This window comes from Echinops telfairi, unplaced genomic scaffold, assembly GCF_000313985.2.
Source record: "Echinops telfairi isolate 266 unplaced genomic scaffold, ASM31398v2 ScPeMD7_25;HRSCAF=90, whole genome shotgun sequence".
Taxonomy (NCBI): domain Eukaryota; kingdom Metazoa; phylum Chordata; class Mammalia; order Afrosoricida; family Tenrecidae; genus Echinops; species Echinops telfairi.
Window position 1 is genome coordinate 33,504,808 of NW_022103922.1, and position 18,544 is coordinate 33,523,351.

General features: G+C 48.6%; 2 protein-coding genes across 2 annotated transcripts; both read right to left on the reverse strand.

The window, feature by feature from the left end:
* Positions 1–10,343: 10,343 nt before the first annotated feature.
* LOC101650788 (olfactory receptor 13C7-like) lies at positions 10,344–11,048 on the reverse strand. Its single transcript, XM_004712450.1, has one exon. It carries the CDS (start codon positions 11,046–11,048, stop codon positions 10,344–10,346), a length of 705 nt encoding a protein of 234 aa, XP_004712507.1.
* Positions 11,049–16,564: 5,516 nt separating this feature from the next.
* Positions 16,565–17,503, reverse strand: LOC101651094 (olfactory receptor 13J1-like). The gene has a single exon (XM_004712451.1). It carries the CDS (start codon positions 17,501–17,503, stop codon positions 16,565–16,567), a length of 939 nt encoding a protein of 312 aa, XP_004712508.1.
* Between the last annotated feature and the right edge of the window lie 1,041 nt (positions 17,504–18,544).

Below are 18,544 nucleotides of genomic sequence, written 5' to 3' on the forward strand. Positions count from 1 at the left end.
CTATCCTGGAGATTTCCATCTGTCCCCAGACAGTGGTCCAGGCACCTTATTCCACAGAAGTTTCTTGTTCCCTTGGCATAACTCCCCCCCCCCCCTTTTGTCTTCAGGCTCGTCACCACTTTCTATGCCACTTGGGAAGATGTTTAAAGTTGTCTAAGGTCTTGGCCACCCAGAAACTCTTTGAAACCATTTCGGTCGGAGGGTCTTGCTGCCTCTGGGTTTCAGCTGACCGACACTCCATGGGTTGCTGTGGTTTTTAATTCTGCCTGCTTACGCAGAGACTTGCTGTCATCACAGGACTTGCTCCGAGAAGTTCAGCCGAGGGCACCTCCCCTTGGGATCCTCTTGTGCCAATGCTCTCATGATTTGCCCCTTCCTCTGTCTTCCTCGGCCCTAACTCAGGGAATCTTTTGTTAATCTGGAGACGGGAAGGCCTTACTTTTCCAGATCTTCCCCTACATATTTTTGTCTATGCCTTAAAGTCTTTTGGGTTCCTTTCTGGGCCTAGGCGTCTGAAGCCCCAAAGCCAGAAAAAGATTCCATTATTCTCTGCTTTCTGCAATCACATTTCTTCCTTGGGGAATGGAGTTGGGAATGATGGGGCCAACTGAATGATGAGAAGGTCCAAGGTTATGTGTGCCATGTGTCTGCTCCTATATGGAAAAACAACAACAACAACAAAAACCCCCAAAAGCAAAACAATATCCCAAACTATTCCTGTATAAGAAATATTCCACCACGCCACGATGTACAGAGCTAGGTCATAGGACACAGGAACCCGAGTAGCTAGGACTCAGGACAGTCAACAGAACACAGACGGCACTGAGGAAGGAAGTGGAGATGGGACAGATCACACCCAGTGAGTGGGATTGGAAGGAGCTTCCTGGAAGGGGTGGCTTCAGTGAGAATAAAATGAATTTACACAATGCTGAGCTGTTGGGGAGTGTTTTTTTTTTTTCCCACGCATCACACATACTGCTTCTATTCCTTGAAGATTTCCATCTTTTCATTTGGTCCCCCAGTGAGTAAAGCACTGAGAACAGTTCCATGCCTGCACACGCTAAGTGTTCAATACATGCTTTCTCTGGGGGAAGTCTTTCTACACTCATCTGTCAGTTAACTGCCCTGTGCTGGCTTGCATGCTGTTTGCTGTGATGCTGGAAGCTAAGTTACCAGTATTTCAGACGCCAGCAATCTCGCCCATGGTGAACAACGTCCAGTGGAACTTCCAGACAGAACAGACTAGGAAGAAGGAAGAGGCGGCTCACTTCTGGGAGACTGGCCACTGACCACGAATAGCACAGGAACACTGTACCACACAATGCTGGGAAGCACTTCGAGTATACGACTGGGGAAGAGCTGCCTCCTCAAAGTAGAACTGACCTTAATGATGCAGACTTGGCAGAGCTTTCAGGGCTTTCACGATGAAGTGCTGCTCAAGAGAATACATGTAAACACCCATTAATTGGAATGTGAAATGTGCAAAGGATGAGTTCAAGAACATTTCAAGAAGTCAAAAATGAAATGGAACACTTGAAGATCAATACCCTAACCACTAGTGAACTAAGACACATACTGGCCTGTTTGAATAGGATACTCGTATGGTTTACTATGGCTGGAATGAAAAATCCATACCCCTATAAGGAAGACTAGTTAATGAGATTATTATGTAACTGTATAGACCAGCCACTAAAGCTAATGAAAGCAAAGAATTCTGCCAACGTCTTATATCAGAAATCAATCCAACATAAATTCAAGATGCATTAATAATTAGTGGCGAATGGAATATGAAGTTGGAAACAAAGAGCAAGGATCAGTAATTGGAAAATATTGTCATGGTAATGTAAGTGGAATTGGGAATTGGATGCTAAAAATTTGCAAGACCAACTTATACTGCACCCCCCCCAGTAACATAAATGGTGACAATACACATGCATTTTGGTAGCTGTAATATACAGAAATAACAATGACTACATCTATGGGAAGAAATGATGGAACAGCTCAATATCAGCCAAAATGAAACCCGAGGCCAATTATGGAACAGACTTAAATGCTTATATGCAAGTTCAGGTTGAAGGAGAGAAAATAAAGAGTCATCTAGAACCAAAATAAGAGTTTGAGTGGATTTCACCTGAGTTTAGAGAACATACAAGAACAGTTTTACCTGCTAGAAGACCAGGCAAGTTGTGGGATGACGTCAAAGACATGCATCTTATGGTCCTTAATCACCTTTCAGGTCTAGAACTGAGCTCACCCTCAGGTTGGAATAATCAAGCATTTAATATCAAGAGACATAGGGCATGGGTTAAGTGATATAGGACATTGGGAAGATTGTAACGGATAAGTTGCAATAAAATGTATAAAATCGAATTCACAATAAAAAGTTTGAATGTATATGAATAGAATAAAAGGTCACTAAAAAGACAGGAAAGAAAGAAAAAGATCAAAGTGGATGTCTGAAGGGACTGAAGTTTCTCTGGAATGTAGAGTAGCACAATGCATGGAAGAAATGAACTGAGAATTGAACAGGAATTTTCAAAAGGTGTCTTGAGCCGATAAAGCATTATGATGAAATGTCCAGAGACTTGGAGTTAGAAAATCAAAAGGGAAGAATATGCTCGAGAAATATCAAGCTGAACGGTCTGGAAAAGAAATCCAAACGAGTCGTAATATTAAAGGATTCTATATGGGCAAAATATGGAAAACATCAAAAGGAGATTGAATAAATAGTCACTGGAATAAAAGGAATTGGTCAGCATTCAACCAGCTCATGAGGTAGCATATGACCAAGAACCAATGATATTGAAAGAAGAATCCAAGCTGCAAAAGACACGGTGCCAGCATGTGATGGGAGCAATGGGAATGCTTTACAAAACCGATGCAGCATCGGACTTCGCACTACTGTATGCCAAGGAATTTGGAAGACAGCTGCCTGGCTAACAGATGGAAAGAGGTCGTATTTGAGCCCATTCCAAAGAAAGGTGACCCCACAGAATGTGGAAATTATCGAATATAATTAATATCACATGCAAGTAAAATTTTATTCAAGATAATTCTACCAGAGTTGCAGCAGCATATCTCCAGGGAGCTACCAGAAATTCACACTGGATTCAGAAGAGGACAAGGAACAAATGATATCATTGCTGACATCAGAGGGATCTTAGCTAAAAGCAGAGAATACCAGGAAGATGCTTACTTATGTTTTATTGACTGTACATAGACATTTGTGTTAGGGTTCTCTAGAGAAACAAAACCAGAATGCTAATAATTTTATATATGTTTATACAGATAGATAAATAACATAAGAAATAAATAGTTAAATTATAAAGCAGTACAATGACTCAGTGCAAATCACTCCTGTGAGACAGTTGTGAGACACTGGCAGTCCTTCAAGTCTTGAGGGCCACCGGGTAGTCCTCTGTAGAGCAATTCAGGCTATCTGGGCGTAGGCAGCAAACAGCAAGGCAGGTCACCAACAGTCAGCTAGATGACAGGGTCTGACAGTCCCCAGCTCAAGAGATGTAAATTCCAATGGTGTGGCGAAGCGGGTCTTGAAGGAACCTCAAATTACAGCGACACAGTCCACAGGTTAGGTGCCCCACAGGTCGTGTAGCTTGCAAATGGAGGCAAAGAATAAGCAAGGCAGCCGTACACGGGTCCGATGATCAAAGAGCAAGAGACAAAAGGCAAGGCTCACCGAGCCATTTATCTCTCCACCCTTCAATTAATCCCACATGTGTTTATCGGCCAGGCTGGCACAATAAACTAACCACCTCAACATTCAACTGCGTATGCCACAAGAAACTATGAATAAGACTTGGAAGAATAGAAATTCCAGAACACTTAATTGTGCTCATTTAGAACCTAGACCTAGACCAAAAAGCAGTCCCTCAAACAGCCAAGGGGAAGCTGGATGGCTTAAAACCAAGCAAAGTGTGTGTCAGGGTTGTAGCTTCTCATAATACCTATTCAATCTGTATGCTGGGCAAATACTCCAAGAAACTGGACTATATGAAGCACAATACAGCACCAGGATTGGAGGAAGACTCATCAACAGCTGTGATGTATAGATGACTTGCTGAAAATGAAGAGGGCTTGAAAACTCACGGGGGAAGATCAAAGACCATAGTCTTCAGTATGGATTACATCTTAATATAAAACAAAAATCCTCACAACTGAATCAATAAGCAACATCATGGTAAATGGGGGAAATATTGAAGTTGCCAAGGATTTAATTTTACTTGTATCCACAATCAGTGCTCATGGACTCAGCAGTTAGAAATGAAACGATGTATTATTGCATTGGGCAAATCCGCTGCATGAGGCTTCTTAAAAATGCTAAAAGATGCCATTTTGAGGACTAAGATGTGCCTGACTTGTGGCACCTAACAATGACAACAACATTTTCAATTGCCTCATACACACGTGAAAGCTGGGTGATGAATTAGGAAGACAAGAACAGAATTGATGCTGTTGAATGATGTTGTAGGTGAAGAGTATTGGAAGGACCACGGACAGCCAGAAGAACGTGGAGGAAGGACAGCCAGAGTGCTTCTTAGAAGGGAGGATGGCAAGACTTTGGCTTAAGGACTTCGGACATATTATGTGGAGAGACCAGTTTCTGGAAAAGGACAATGGTAAAGCTCGGCTAGCAAAAAAAAAAAGGAAGACCCTTAATACAATTTGTCAATGGTCTTCTTTTGTTGTCCCTCTACGACATCAAGCATGTTGTCCTTTTCCAGGGACTGGTCTCTCCTGACAACATGTCCAAAGTACATAAGAGAAAGTCTCACCATCCTTTCCTCTGAGGCGCATTCTGGCCGTGCTTCTTCCAAGACACATTTGTTTGTTTTTTTGGCAGTCCATGGTACTTTGAGTATTAATCACCAACACCATGATTTAAAACTATACATTCTTCGGGTTTCCTAATTCAATATCCAAGTTTTGCATACTGTGTTAGTCCAGGTAGACTAGAGAAACAAGTTCATTGACATATGTATGTAAGAGAGAGCTTTATATCAAAGAGCAATTGTATATTAAGAAAACATCCCAGCCTAGTCCAAATCAAGCCCATAGATCCCGATATTAACCCATTTGTCCAATATTAGTCCATAAATTCCTCTTTAGACTCATGCAGCACATGCAATGATGCTGAACGCAGGAAGATCACAGGCCAGTGGTGGATCCAGTAGCGGTGGAAGCATCTCAGTCCTAGTGTAGACCTCCACGTGGCTCCTCCAGTTCCAGGGCTCTGACTGCCATCAGCGTGGCTCCATGTGGCTTGTCAATCGGAAGTGGAAGCAGCGAGAGAGTGTCCCACCTCCAGGAAGGAAGAGAAGATGTCCCAGAAACCTCATGAGAAGCCCATGCCCACAAGGAGGGATCACCAGGCTGTGACCTGATTGACATGCTAGACTCCACCCCTCCACTCTTATTTATCAAGTTGAAATACAATTGTGTAACTACCACACATACATATAAGGAGATCAAAAATACCATGATTTGGGTCAGGGGCACCTCAGTCCTCAAAGTAACATCCTTGCTTTTGAATATCCAAAAGAGATCTCATGCAGCAGATTTACCCAGCACGATGCGTCCTTTGCTCTCTTGACTGCTGCTTCCATGAACATTGATTGTAGAGCCAACTGAAATGGAAATCCTTGACAACTCTCAGCTTTCCCCCATTGATCATCATGTTAACTGTTGGCCCAGTTGTGAGGATTTTTTTTTTTTTTTACAATGACTCGTCATCCGAAAGCCACAATCTTTGATCTTCATTAGTAAATGTTTCAAGTCCTCTCTTTCAGCAAGCAAGGTTGGGTCATCTGCATACTGCAGATAGTTAATAGGCTCTCTTCCAATCCTGATGCCATATTCTTCTTGATGTAATACAGCTTCTTGGATTATTTACTCGGCATACAGATTGAATAAATACGGTGAGAGGATACAACCCTGACACTTCCCTTTCTTGATTTTATACCATGCAATATTTCCTTGTTCTGTTTGCACAGCTGCCTGTTGATCCATGTACAAGTTCCACATAAGCACAATGAAGTGTTCTGGAATTCCCATTTGTGATAGGTAGGTTTATTGTGAAAACCTGGCCAATTAGAACATATGGGATTAATAAGGTCGCAGTTTGATTGAAGGGCAGAGAGTTAAATGGCTCGGTGAGCCCCACCCCTCTCTCTCCTTCTCTCTCTCTTGCTCTTTGGTGATTGGACCAGTGTGCAGCTGCCTTAGTTAGTTCACTCCCTCAACTTGCGAGCTACACTACCTGTGGGACATCCAGTCCGTGGATCGTGTCACTAGAGCTTGAGGTTCCTTCAAGACCTGCTTCACCATGCTGCTGGTGTGTACATCACTAGAGCTTGGGGCTGTTGGATCCTGTTATCTGGCTGACTGTTGGTGACCTGCCTTGCTGTTTGCTGCCTCTGGCCGGACTGCCTACATTGCTCTAAGGTAAGGTGACCAGATTTTAACATTGGTAAAGCGGGACACCATTGATAAAACTCATATCCTGGTGAAATAGCCACATGGCAGCTGAAAACCGTATACCCTAGCTTGTCGTGCATTCTTTCAAAAAATCAGGACTTTTTTAAAATGCCACAGGACGTGGGGGAAAAATTGTTAAAAATCAGACTGTCCTGCCAAAAGCGGGACGTCTGGTCACCTTACTCTAAGGAAGACTCTGTGTGCTTCCTTGACCTTGGACCAAGCAGCCCTCGTGAGTTGAAGGACTGCCAGTATATTGACTTTCACGGAAGTGAGTTGAACTGGGTCTTTTGTACTGCTGCTGTGTGTACTAAATAGCTGTTATATTCCATGCTGTATCGTTATCTATCTATCTATCTAATCATAAAATCATAAGTGTCCTAGTTTTTTTTTTCTCTAGAGAACCCTAACATATCTTTCTTCTCAAGGCTATCCATAGTTTATGATTCACACAGATAATGTCTAAAACGCAAGGAAAAACAGAGGCAGGAAATCTGATACTTTACCAAGGGACAGCGTGCCGGGACCTGGGGTGTGTGTGTGGGTGGAGTGGGTCAGTGAAGCCCATCAGTGATGAGGCAGGACAACTAAGCGACGTGTCAGAAGTAAGAAGGGACTTAGTGGAGAGTAGGTTACGTTGATATTTTGAGTTGTGTGAGAAGAGTAGGTTTGGGAGAGAGTTTGAGGACGGCGAATGATAAAGCTGTTGAAATATTTGAGAGGTCGGGAAAGCATCTTAATGGAGTGGCAGTGAAGAAGGGTGTTGATTTAAGAACTATGAGGAGGCAGTCTCCATAGGAGTTACTGACTGATGGAATGTGTGGGGTGGTGAGGGATGGCAGGACGTCTTTGATGACCACCATGTTTCTAGCTAGGTGAGTCACAGCTTGGGTGCTATATCCTAAGATGGTGACTCAGCTTTCAAGGGAGATGTGTGTGATTGAGCTTTGGATATTTTGAGTTTGGGGGATCTCTGTGGGGTGAGCATAGCTGTTGAACCAGGCCTGAAACCCCATTTTTCTTGGTTAAGCCCTGATCTGTTTCAGTGGCAGGGAGCTTGAGATGTAGACACCGCCTTCCTGGAGTACAGCAGAACCTGTTGGGCCCTCACGTATGTCTGCACATAGACCCAGACCGGGAGCCCTGGCCAAGTAGAGCCATTAGAGTAATTAAAAGGCTCAATTCAGTCAAGACAGGGACTTTGTTTTTTTTTGGCCAATTCAGTTCAGCAAATAGAGAAGACATGGTGGGGGCTACAGAAATGAGCCAGATCTAGTTGACTTCTGCCCTCAAAGAGCTGACATTGGGATATATAGCTAAAGCAAGGCAGAGTGGAATAGCGACCAAGCGGAAGATTCCAGGAAAGGAGGGTTGAAGGTAAAGAGCAAAAGAAGTGCATTAGGAAGGGATGCCTGAAAATGGTTGTGTCTAAGAAGAGGGTTTTGAACATTAGTTCCCGGTAGAACAACATGAGCCAATCAGGAGGCAATGTACCAAGGGGAATGGCGCCGTGAAGGGGGAAGTGCAGAACAGGGCTGCGGAACCTGGCAGGTCAGACCCATCTGAGGAATTTGGGCTGAATGCTGTGGTAATGGAAAGCCATCTGTGTTAGTCTGGGTAAACTAGGGAAACAAATCCACAGAAACTCATATGTGTATAAGAGAGAGTTTTATATATAGGGTAAGTGTATATTCAGAAAGCATCCCAACCCCGTCCAGTCCAAGCCCATAAGTCCGACTTAGCCCTTATGTCTGCTACCGATCTACAAAGTCCTCCTCAAACTCACAAAACACACACAATGATGCCAAATGCAGGAGGATCACAGGCCAATGGGTAGAGAGTCTTTGAATCCAGTGGTGGTATAAGCATCTCATCGCTGGCAGGGGTCTTGACTCAGCTTCTCTAGCACCCAGGGCTGCATCAATCAGGGTAAGTCCATGTGGCTTCTCCTTGGGGATGTCTCGCAGGAAGTGAGCCTTGAGGGCTGAGGCAGAGAACTAGCTAAGGCAGCTGCACCCTGGCCCGATCATCAGAGAACCAGAGATAAGAGAACTAGAAAGGCGAGGCTTACCTCGCCATTTATCTCTCCGCCCTTCAATTAATCCCACATGTGTTTATGGGCCAGGTTGGCACAATAAACCTTAACTATCACATCATCCAAGAAGATTGAAAAATTGGAATTTATCAAAGTAGCAGATTATAAGTGACCTAAGGGATTTATGATCAAGAATAAACCAAAAATCAACTCCATTGCTACTGATAAGATTCCGACTCATATAGGATAGGCTAGAACGGCTCCATTGGATTTCCAAAATTGTATATCTGTAAGGGAGTTGACAGCCTCATGTCCCTCAGCAGTTGGTGGGTTTGAACAGCTGACCCAATGGTTAGCAGCCCAATGCTTTCCCATAACACCACCAGGGCTCCATAGTTTAGCGAGTAGGCCTTTATAACTGGGGGGACAGTTGGTGAAGTCTATGCAACACTGTTAGCTCTGCATCGGTGGTTGGACCTGCTGTCGGTCAGCTGGGCTGGCAGTTCAGTAGGAAAGCTGGGTATGAAGGGACGAACCGCTTGAAACTACATTGACATTAGTATCTGCCTCGTATTGCCTTCCCTTTGAGTGACTTGAGCTTACTATGAAGCTGGTGTTCTTCCTCATGGGGCTGCAGTGGGCCCAGGAGTCAGGACAGCTGAAGGAAGAGAGCTGGAGGAGCCGAGGGGCCAACTTCTGCCTGCACGAATGCAGCAACACAGCTGAGCGAGAGGCAGTGGGCGTCCCCTCCCTGTCTGCTGCCTTCCACGGATCTGACCATCAAAATGGTTGCTGCTTGTCCCTTACCTTCCAAATCACATGCAAAGTTCTCTACTTATTAACTCTAATTCTGAACTGCACTGTGAAGAGAATTTTGGCAAAGATAGTTTAAGGCTAGTTAGGTTGACAGTACAAAGCTACTACAAAATGAGTCACCGATCCCTCTGTCTGAAGGACGGGTGGTTGACGTAAGGAAGCCAGAGCCCCAGCAGCGCTTCAGTTGACTAGGATGGAGCATGAGGTAGTTTATTGTGCCAACCTGGTCATTAAACTCATGTGGGGTTAATTGAAGGGCAGAGGGATAAATGGCTCTGTGAGTCTAGCCTTTTTAGTTCTTGGGTCTCTTGCTTTGTGATGGTCAGACCAGGGTGCAGCTGCCTTAGCCAGTTCCCTGCTTCAGCTGGCAACACTCCCTTCCTGCAACACATCCCCAAGGAGAAGCCACATGGACCTACCCTGATGCAGTCCTGGGTGCTGGAGCAGCAGCTGTGTGGAGACCCCTGCCAGTGCTGAGATGCTTACGCATTCACTGATGTGGCTTTTCTCCTGCAGTCATTGTGTGTGTTTTGTGAGATGGAGGAGGACTTTGTGGATTGGTGTTGGACATTTGAGTTAACGTTGGACTTGTGGCCTTGGGCAGCACTGGGTTGGGATGTTTTCTTGATGCGCACTTAACCTTTATATGAGACTCTCTCTTATACATGAGTTTCTGTGGATTTGTTTCTCTAAAGTACCCAGACTCACACAGATGGAAGTCATGAGGTCATCAGTTGCAGGGCCATGCACGCATATACTTTTCCTCCTGGCTATCAGATGTAGTCATGGGACTTGTGTTAGTTGACACACAAGTGGAAGGAAGATGCCACGTCTGAGCAGGACCTTGAAGAGTCTGTGCATGATTTGTCTATTCCTTTTTCTTTTGTCCTGGTGCCACGTGATGTTCCATATGGTAGCTCCTTTATCTTCCCGATGACGCCGAGCAGAACCCGCATCATCTTCCAATGGACCGGCAGCATTGGGACCACGGCATGCCTCAGCCTCTCCGGGCCCACAGAGAAGCAGTGCAGCCCTGGAAGAGGGGCATTTTTCGAGCAAGCAGCTCTCCCCTCAGAAGAGCTCCGGCTGCGGCTTTCACCTCCGCGTTCCTCAGGCTGTAGATGACGGGGTTCAGGGAGGGCGTCGCGAGCCCGTAGAACAAGGCAATAAGCTTGTCCGAGTCAGGGTCCTTGGCCTTGGGCCTGAAGTACATGAAGGAGATGGTCCCGTAGAAAATCACCACCACGAAGAGGTGGGTGGAGCAGGTGGAGAAAGCTTTGCGCCGGCCTGCAGCCGAAGGTGCCCTGAGGATGGCAGCCAGGATGAAGACGTAGGACAGAGAGATGAGCAGGAGTGGGGTCAGTGACAGCAAGGCTGTGGTCAACATTAATGACAGCGCAGGGAGGGAGATGTCACCACAGGCTAGTTTCAACATTGCCAAAATCTCACAGAAGAAGTGGTTAATGACGTTGTGGTCACACCAGGGGAGGCGCCCGTCCAGGATGGCTCTTCCCCTCAACACTGTGACCACGATTTCAGAGCCTAAAAGGACTTGGCCGCTTGTTGGCTCAGGGTGTCGGGCGGCTCTGCTCCGGGGCACCTCCTTCAAGGTCCCCGTGGAGGGAGACTCCCCAGCCTGGAAGCCACCAGTCACTGTGGCAGGGGCAGGGTACACCAGAACACCTTCTGTCAGTAGTTTCATGCTCTGACCTGCAAGTGACTATCTCACCTATGCCCGCTTGCTCCCGCCATGTGTAACCCTACCCCGAGCCCAGATGGAGGTGGTCCAGGACTATAGCTCAGCAGCGCTCATGGCCTCTCTATTTGGGGTCAGTGGGGGGTTAGCACACACTTAGCATATCGATGTTGTGTCCGGGAAAGGCAGGCTCATGGAGCAATAGGACACTGCGAGTCTCTGAAAAAAATGCCCTTCTCCCCATTGAAACCCCTTGGAGATGCGTGATGCCGTGGACCGAGCCCCATACAAGGAGTGAGGACGCTCAGCTTTGATTCTTGTCTTTGAGCCTCTTCTGTGGTGTAACTTCGGTCAACCTTCTCCTTCTAGGACGTGAAGCCGTGCATGGAGGTGATCTATAGGGCTCTGCATGAGACTGATGGGTAGGGCAGGGGGCGGATTCTTGCTTTTCAGGTGGGAGACCTGAGTTTGATGCCTGACTGACCCACCCCACGGGAGCTCACGGTCCCACTCGAAGTGGGCCTGCAGGTTGCTGTGCCCAACAGATTCAGTGGGGCTGCCAGGCCAAGATAGGTTAGAGAGGAGAGCCCGGCGAATTACTTCCCACAGCCAACTCCAGGGCACCCTGTGGCTCCCTTTGGGTGATGGTGATCGTGTAGGTCTAGGGAGCCTTTCCTCCCACTGTGTGGGGTCACCGAGGGTTAGGTCCTGGCTCCGCAGCCGAGAACAACGCAGCTCCCCCATCCCTCAAATGTGTCCTCAGCTCTTTCTAGCAACTTCTAACCCTGAGGCTGCTTTGCAAGGTAAATAGCACACATCCGTTTTCCTGATGGGTCAATGTAGGTTTAGCCATTTAATATCTGTGTCATGTAGTACAGATTGGTTTAACAGGAAGGGGGGGCACATGGAGAAGAGAGTGTCTGTTATGCATTCCCTGGGGGGCCTGAACCTGGGACCCCTGCTTCACCACCTCCTCCATGTGAAGCAGGGTCATTGCCTGTGGCCTTTGGGTCCAAGGCCCAGCTTTGCCACTAGCTAGCAATTTCCTGAGCCTCAGATTCTTTCCTTACCTGTGATGTGGAGACATAACAGGGTTTCTCTGTGGGGCTGTTTGGTGCGTCCAGTGAGCCAGTGCCCGGGAAGCCGTCAGCACAGAGCTTGGCTCATGGTTAGCAGTGTTATCAGCGATCACTAATTGGCAGCAGTTATTATTTTTCATATGTCCTTTCTCCCAAGCAGAGATTCTGGGTTTTAAAAGCTTAAAGTAAGTTTCCTGAAGACAATCCACAAGGTGGATGTCTGCTTCTCACCTTCTCCCTGTTGGCCCAGCGGCTGAGTGCATGCAGGTGGCTGGAGTTGCGGCCAGGTGGGCCTGACTGGGAGGTTGGAGAGCAGAGGGAGTGTGGAGCCCATCACCAGCAGGCCCCCAGGGCTGGGCAGGGCTGGGGCGGAGAGGCCCTGAGGACAGGTCCTTGTCCCCTGCCATGCTCTCAGCTCATGCTCTCAGGGAGCTCACGGTCCCTGTCCAATTTAAAGTTCAAATGCGGCAACTTCACAAAGTTTCAGGGTTTGTCAGCTCTGGCTTCAGAGACTCCAGGTTTCTGGCTCAGACACAGGTGGGGCCTGCTGGGGTGTGGTGGGAGAGGGGAGGCTGCTGGGCATAGACTGCAGACTGGGTCTCACCTAAGATGTACAGGCTTGGTGGCCACGGCTGCTCTTCCCTGGGCCTGGGGACCCTGGGCTGGGAAATGGGGTGGGACAATCCTTCCTGTCTCCTTCCAGGTAGTGCTGAGGACTGGACTCATGAATGCTTTTTCTTTCCCTTCCTTTTGTCCCCCTTTCCACCCTCCCTCTCTTTCTTTTTGACCTTCTTCCTGTCCCTCCTCTCTTCTCTTTCCCTTTACAATACAGAGTAACCAACTGATACCATTTAGAAGCTAAACATTGATGGTAAATGAAGCAACGGAAGCTGCAAAATCTCACATGACGCTGATTTGTCTTCTGGAAATTTGATCCAGAAAGTAAAAGTTGGAAGAAGTGCTCACGGAACAGCACCCAGTTGCTACCCCACGGGGCCAGGAACTCAATAGGTTTAAGACAGGCTTCTTCTTCCATGTTCCCGTCAATGGGTTCAGTGAATGTTCCAGTCTCCACCCACATAAGCCAGGCACACCAACCCACAGTCTCCTCGCTTTCCCCAGCTCTTCCACAAGGACCTGTAAACCCCCGACCCTTGCTTGGCTCTCCCTGAGGCTCTTCTGCCCACCTGGTCCAGGGCTCATCATCAGCCTGGGCTACTGCAACAGCCTCCCCCCTCCCCCCTCCCTGCTCACCTGCAGCTCTTCTACTCCGTCCTTTCTCTGGAGTCAGGGTGGGGCTGTTTCTTAAAAACGAGCATTCCATATCCCTCATGCCCCCTCCCCAACCAGGTGAGAGCATGTCCGTTCAGAATAATTGGACAATATTGAAAATAACAATTAAGGAACAATACTTCCCTGTCACCTCTATGGTTAGGCTATAAGAGTTAGTTCATGTTTTGTCATCGTTTCCCTGCATTTTTTATACACATACTTATTCCTAGACCTATAGGGAAACTATGTAAATAAAATTGTGTTGTACTGATCAGTCTGCCATTCTACTACATTTATATGCTAATTCCATTGAGGGCATTTTGCACCATCAAAGAATCTTCCAAAAATAGGATTTCTTATGGCTCCATCAACTCTATCTTTAACAACACCCGGATTTATTGAAACATCTCTCTGTGGTAGGACATTTGAGTTGTTATAATGTTTGGATACTGTGAATAGTGTTGAAATTAATAACCTAATGCATCTATCTTCACTGCATCTCTTTATTGTTTCTGAAAATAGAGGTGTTAGGTCAAAGGAACTGGAAATTAAAGTAAAATATATTGTGTTTTAGGTGAAAGTTTGCACAGCGGATCTGGTTCCCATTTGGGACAGTGAGTCGGCCTTTGTGGACGTTCCATTGGTCTGGCTCCCTTGCCCATCCTTGGGTCTACGTGTTTCTCGTGGGGACAATGTTCCTCATAAGGTCGCTTAGAGTTGATCATTTAAAGGAGCATAGTCCTCATGGGTGATATTTGTTTATTTTTTAAAGCCGATTTGTTATCTGGTTGAAAGGTGACCTCTGGAAGTGGCTTTGGTTTCAAGTTCAAAGGCGTGTTAGGGTGATGGTCTCCGGGCCTTCTCTCATCACTATCAGTCTAGTAAATTTGGCCTCTTACAGGAATCAGAACCATGTTCTACATTTCTCTGTCTGGGACCTTCTATTGGGTCAGGATGGTCAGTTGTGCTAACCAACGCACCATCTAGTCCGGTGTTTCCCAAAGTGGTCCTGTCCACTGTAGAAGAGGTTTTAATTGCTAAGGGAGGGGCCGGGGTTGGTGCTGAGTAATCTTTTATTTCGGCAAAGGGGGTGATAGGCCAATCAAGTTTGGGAATCTCTGATCTAGTTTTCTGGTCTCTGGCTATAAGAGGGTTTGATCCCTGTGGGCTATTAGTCCTGTGGACTAGTTTCTTTTTTTGAGTCTTTGGAGTTTTATATTCTCTTTAGTAGAGAAGGGAAGGTTAAACTCTTTTCACCCAACTTTCTTCCCCAGGAAGTTGCTAATATAATGCGTTCCCATCCCCCACAGCAGCATGTGATACACAGAGTTCTCTGTGCCGTAACTGACTAAACGTGTTATATTAAAGAAGGAAAAAAACAAAACCTGTCTACTGACATCATGGATGAGGAATGGTAGTTAGCCAATAACTTTTCTAAAAGTACATCTGAATAAGCCCCCACTGTCCACAGGATCCAGGGGAGACTCCTGCCATGATGTCCAGGGCCCAACAGAAGGTCACAGCTGGCTGACGGAGAGGGTCCTGCATCTCCCTCCCTGGGCCAGGAACTGCCGAGACAGGCGGTGCTCCCATGTGCCCTCGATGGGCCTGTTCCTGACTAGCAGTGGAAGCAGGAAGAGGGCCTGGGAGGGACACCGAGGACCATGCCATCAGGAATCAGAGAAGCAGAGGTGAAGCCCAGCTCTCCCCTCCTAGAGGTGGTGCCCTGAGGCCAGAGGCAGCGTCAGACCCATGAACAAGCAAGGTAAGCACAGGCCTCCTCGTGCCTGCTTCCCAATCTGCAGTAACAATGCCACATTGTTTTTCGCCCCACCAACGAGTCTGCTTCTAAGTCGGGTTGGTTTCCATCTCTCCTCCAACCACACAGCCCCTTCCTACAGAATTGGCTTCTTTATAGGCTGATCCTCTCTCACCACGACACAGTCCTCAGTGAAGCCAGGCAAGCCCACGTGGATGGCGCACACTTACTAATCTGTGGCGAATGGTGTCGTATGTTTTCCAACACATCATACATGAAACCTGTGTGGCACGTTCACTGCAAACTAGTAAAAAGGCACAGGTGAGCCCCTGCTTACGTTCCTGGACAGAGGGCCAGAGAACGGGGGTGCTCAGTGACCGTGGCCTCCAGGGTCCGTTTCCACTATGTGTTCCCTGAGAAAGGAGAGCTGGAAAGAGGCTGAGCAGCAGGAGGGCGGGGATGTGGGGACCCCCTGGGGGAGGGGGTGGGCTGAAGAAGAGGTGCACTAGGGCCAGGTGTGGCTCAGGGCCAGGAAGGGGGATCGGATCGGATGTGTGGGCACGGACCAGGCTCTAGATGCCCCAAGGGACTGGTGTCCTGGGGCCAGGTCAGAGAGATCTGGGAATCTCAGCTGTTGACCTCCTCCAATGGAGGCCATGTCTATCCTCTGGGAATTCCAACCCAGTTCTACCCAGATGTGGGCAGGACTGACTGCCAGGCTCTGCCCCGAATACCTATCCGCTGATGCGCTCACGGGATTATGGAAGAAACTGGCACGGGGTCCTTCGGCTCTCTGCTCCGGGAGAAACGCTGACTTACGGCAGGAGGAGCGCGGTGAGAGGGGCAGAGTGGGGAGGCTTTGGGCAGAGGCGGCATTTGAGTTGGTCTTCAAGGTCAGACAGTCCTTTAGTTGTGTGCAGGGACAGGGGTGCCTTGCGGAAGAAACCAGGAAAGGCAGAGTGCTGGGTGGGGCGGGGGTCCCAGGGCACACGTTTGGCTGGTGGGTTGCATTAGGAGGAAGACTGTGCGACAGAAGGCTGGGACATTCCTTCGGCGGGGAGAGCCTGTGGCCCTGGAGCATCCCACTGAAGAGCTCGTCCTTTATCTGAGAGCAGTGGGGGCACACGCAGTTCCATGAGGAAGGAGAGCTGATAGCGTGCTCTGGTCGGACAAGTCCTGAGGTCATCCAGGTGGCCAGTGTGGAGGTCATGGGATGGACACGGGGAGCTGGCCCAGGGCCATGCCCGAGGAAGGAGCAAAGGGCCATCGAGGCCCAAAGGGACTTGGTGCTACACCTTCTGGAATCTTTCTGGGATGAAGATACCCTTGCTCCCCCTCCTGGCTGCCAGAAGGCAGGTGATGGCCTCACCTACTAACCAGAGAGCTCTGTCGTTGCTGAGTACGGGCCGGCCTCACCTGGAGGTCCAGCTCTTGTTCCACACCTTCCTGGCAGCCTCCTTCACCTCCCTGTTCCGCAGGCTGTAGATGACAGGGTTGAGCATGGGCGTGACCACGGCGTAGAGGACCGTGAAGACCCCATCGGAAACATGGGCTTCCTTGGTGGTGGGCTTCATGTACGTGTAGATGACAGCACTGTAGAAGAGCACCACCACGGTCAGGTGAGCCGAGCACGTGGAGAAGGCTTTGCGGCGCCCGGCAGCTGAAGGCACCCTCAGAACGGTGACCAGGATAAGAGTGTAGGAGAGGCAGATGAGTGCCAGGGGCATGGGCAGCAGCAGAGTGCTGCCAGCCAGCAAGAGGGCCTCACTGACTGACTTGTCACCACATGCCAGCTTCAGCACTTCCACGATTTCACAGAAGAAGTGGCTGACCACATGGTGGCCACAGAAGGGCAGCTTCATGGCAATGACCGTCTCAGTCACTGACTTGAGCAGGGCGAAGGACCAGGCCACTCCCACCAGCAGCAGGCAGAGCTGGTGGCTCATGAGCACGGGGTACTGGAGAGGCCAGCAAATGGCCAGGTAGCGATCGTAGGCCATGATGGCGAGCAGCAGGCACTCCGTGGAGCCCGTGGACAAGCTCAGACACATCTGGATCCCACAGCCAGTGAAGGAGATGGTCTTCTGGCTCGACAGGAAGTGCACCAGCATCAGGGGTGCAAATGAGGATGTGTAGCAGATGTCCAGGATGGAGAGGTTGCTGAGGAAGAAGTACATGGGGGTGTGCAGGCGGACGTCCAGCACGCTCACAGCCACGATGCCTGTGTTCCCCAGCAGGGTCACCAGGTACATGACTAAGCAAAGCGGGAAGAGCAGGTGCTCCAGGGCTGGGTAGGCAGAGAAGCCTTTCAGAAAGAACTGGGAGACCTGTGTGCTGTTGAGCGCCTCCATGCTGCAGGGTTTGGAGAGACACAGGCTGGGAGGAGGGATGGAGACGTAGAATCACCCAGCACCTCTCCTGGGAGGAGGCGGACGGCTAGCTTCTTTTCCAGCTCCGTGACTTTAGGCAATTTCTTTCTGGCCCCCTGGGCTTCAGTTCATCCTGCTGAACAACAAGAAGGATACTTTTAAAGCATCATTTCCCTAAGAGAGTGTTAATGTGAAAAAATTCCTAGGCAGATTGAAACATCAATCTGAGCAAATTTTGGATGAATCCAATGTACCTCAAGCTCTCTTCTACGGGACTGTCCAGAGCCCTTACTCTGCCTCTGACTGTCTGAGAGCAGCAGGGCATGTGCCCAGCTCTCTGAACCAATTTGACCAGGAATCCCCTTTCAGAAAACCCGTTGCCCCCTTCCAGGTCTGCAGATGCAGTTTGGAAGCCCTGGTTTGGGGTAGAGATCCGTACACTTCACTTTGAGTGTTTGTTACCACACTAACTGCGGGGCTCCAGCCCTGAGTCTCTGACTCAGGAGGTCTGGGTGATGCTGGTGCTGTTGGTCTAACGCAGTGGTTCTCAAAATGTCCAGCCTGGAGGCGCCTGGAATGGTGAGCATCTTTATCTGGCCTGAACCTCCTAAGGAACACCCTGTCCTCTGAGAACAGACATCGGACTTGTCTCTTTTGGTCACCTCTGCTCTCCATGCCCAAGCATACATTGTGCCTTGGGTTGGGGGTGAGTACGATGCTGCTGGTGTTCCAGCCCATCAGTTGGCCTGTCACCTGTCCTCTCCCAGGGGCTGCTGTCTCCATCACCACATGTCCACTGGGGCCTTCCCAATCTGCCTCTGTCCTTGACCCATCCTCTTGTTTACTGCACCTGAGCCAGCACCGCTTTGGCTCCACAACTTCTGGAGCTTCGGCATGGAAAGCACGCTGTGATGTCCACCTGTGGAGTCTCCCACTGGGCGGCTGGGGAAACCGCGATCACACAGCGGGTCTCTGGCCAGGTGATTCTGGCAGTCAGCCCTCCTGGCAGTGGGATATACAGCC

What these genes read in the sequence shown, in the direction of transcription:
- LOC101650788 (XM_004712450.1), bottom strand. Translation starts at nt 11,048, where the DNA reads ATGAAACTACTGACAGAAGGTGTTCTGGTGTACCCTGCCCCTGCCACA.
- LOC101651094 (XM_004712451.1), bottom strand. Translation starts at nt 17,503, where the DNA reads ATGGAGGCGCTCAACAGCACACAGGTCTCCCAGTTCTTTCTGAAAGGC.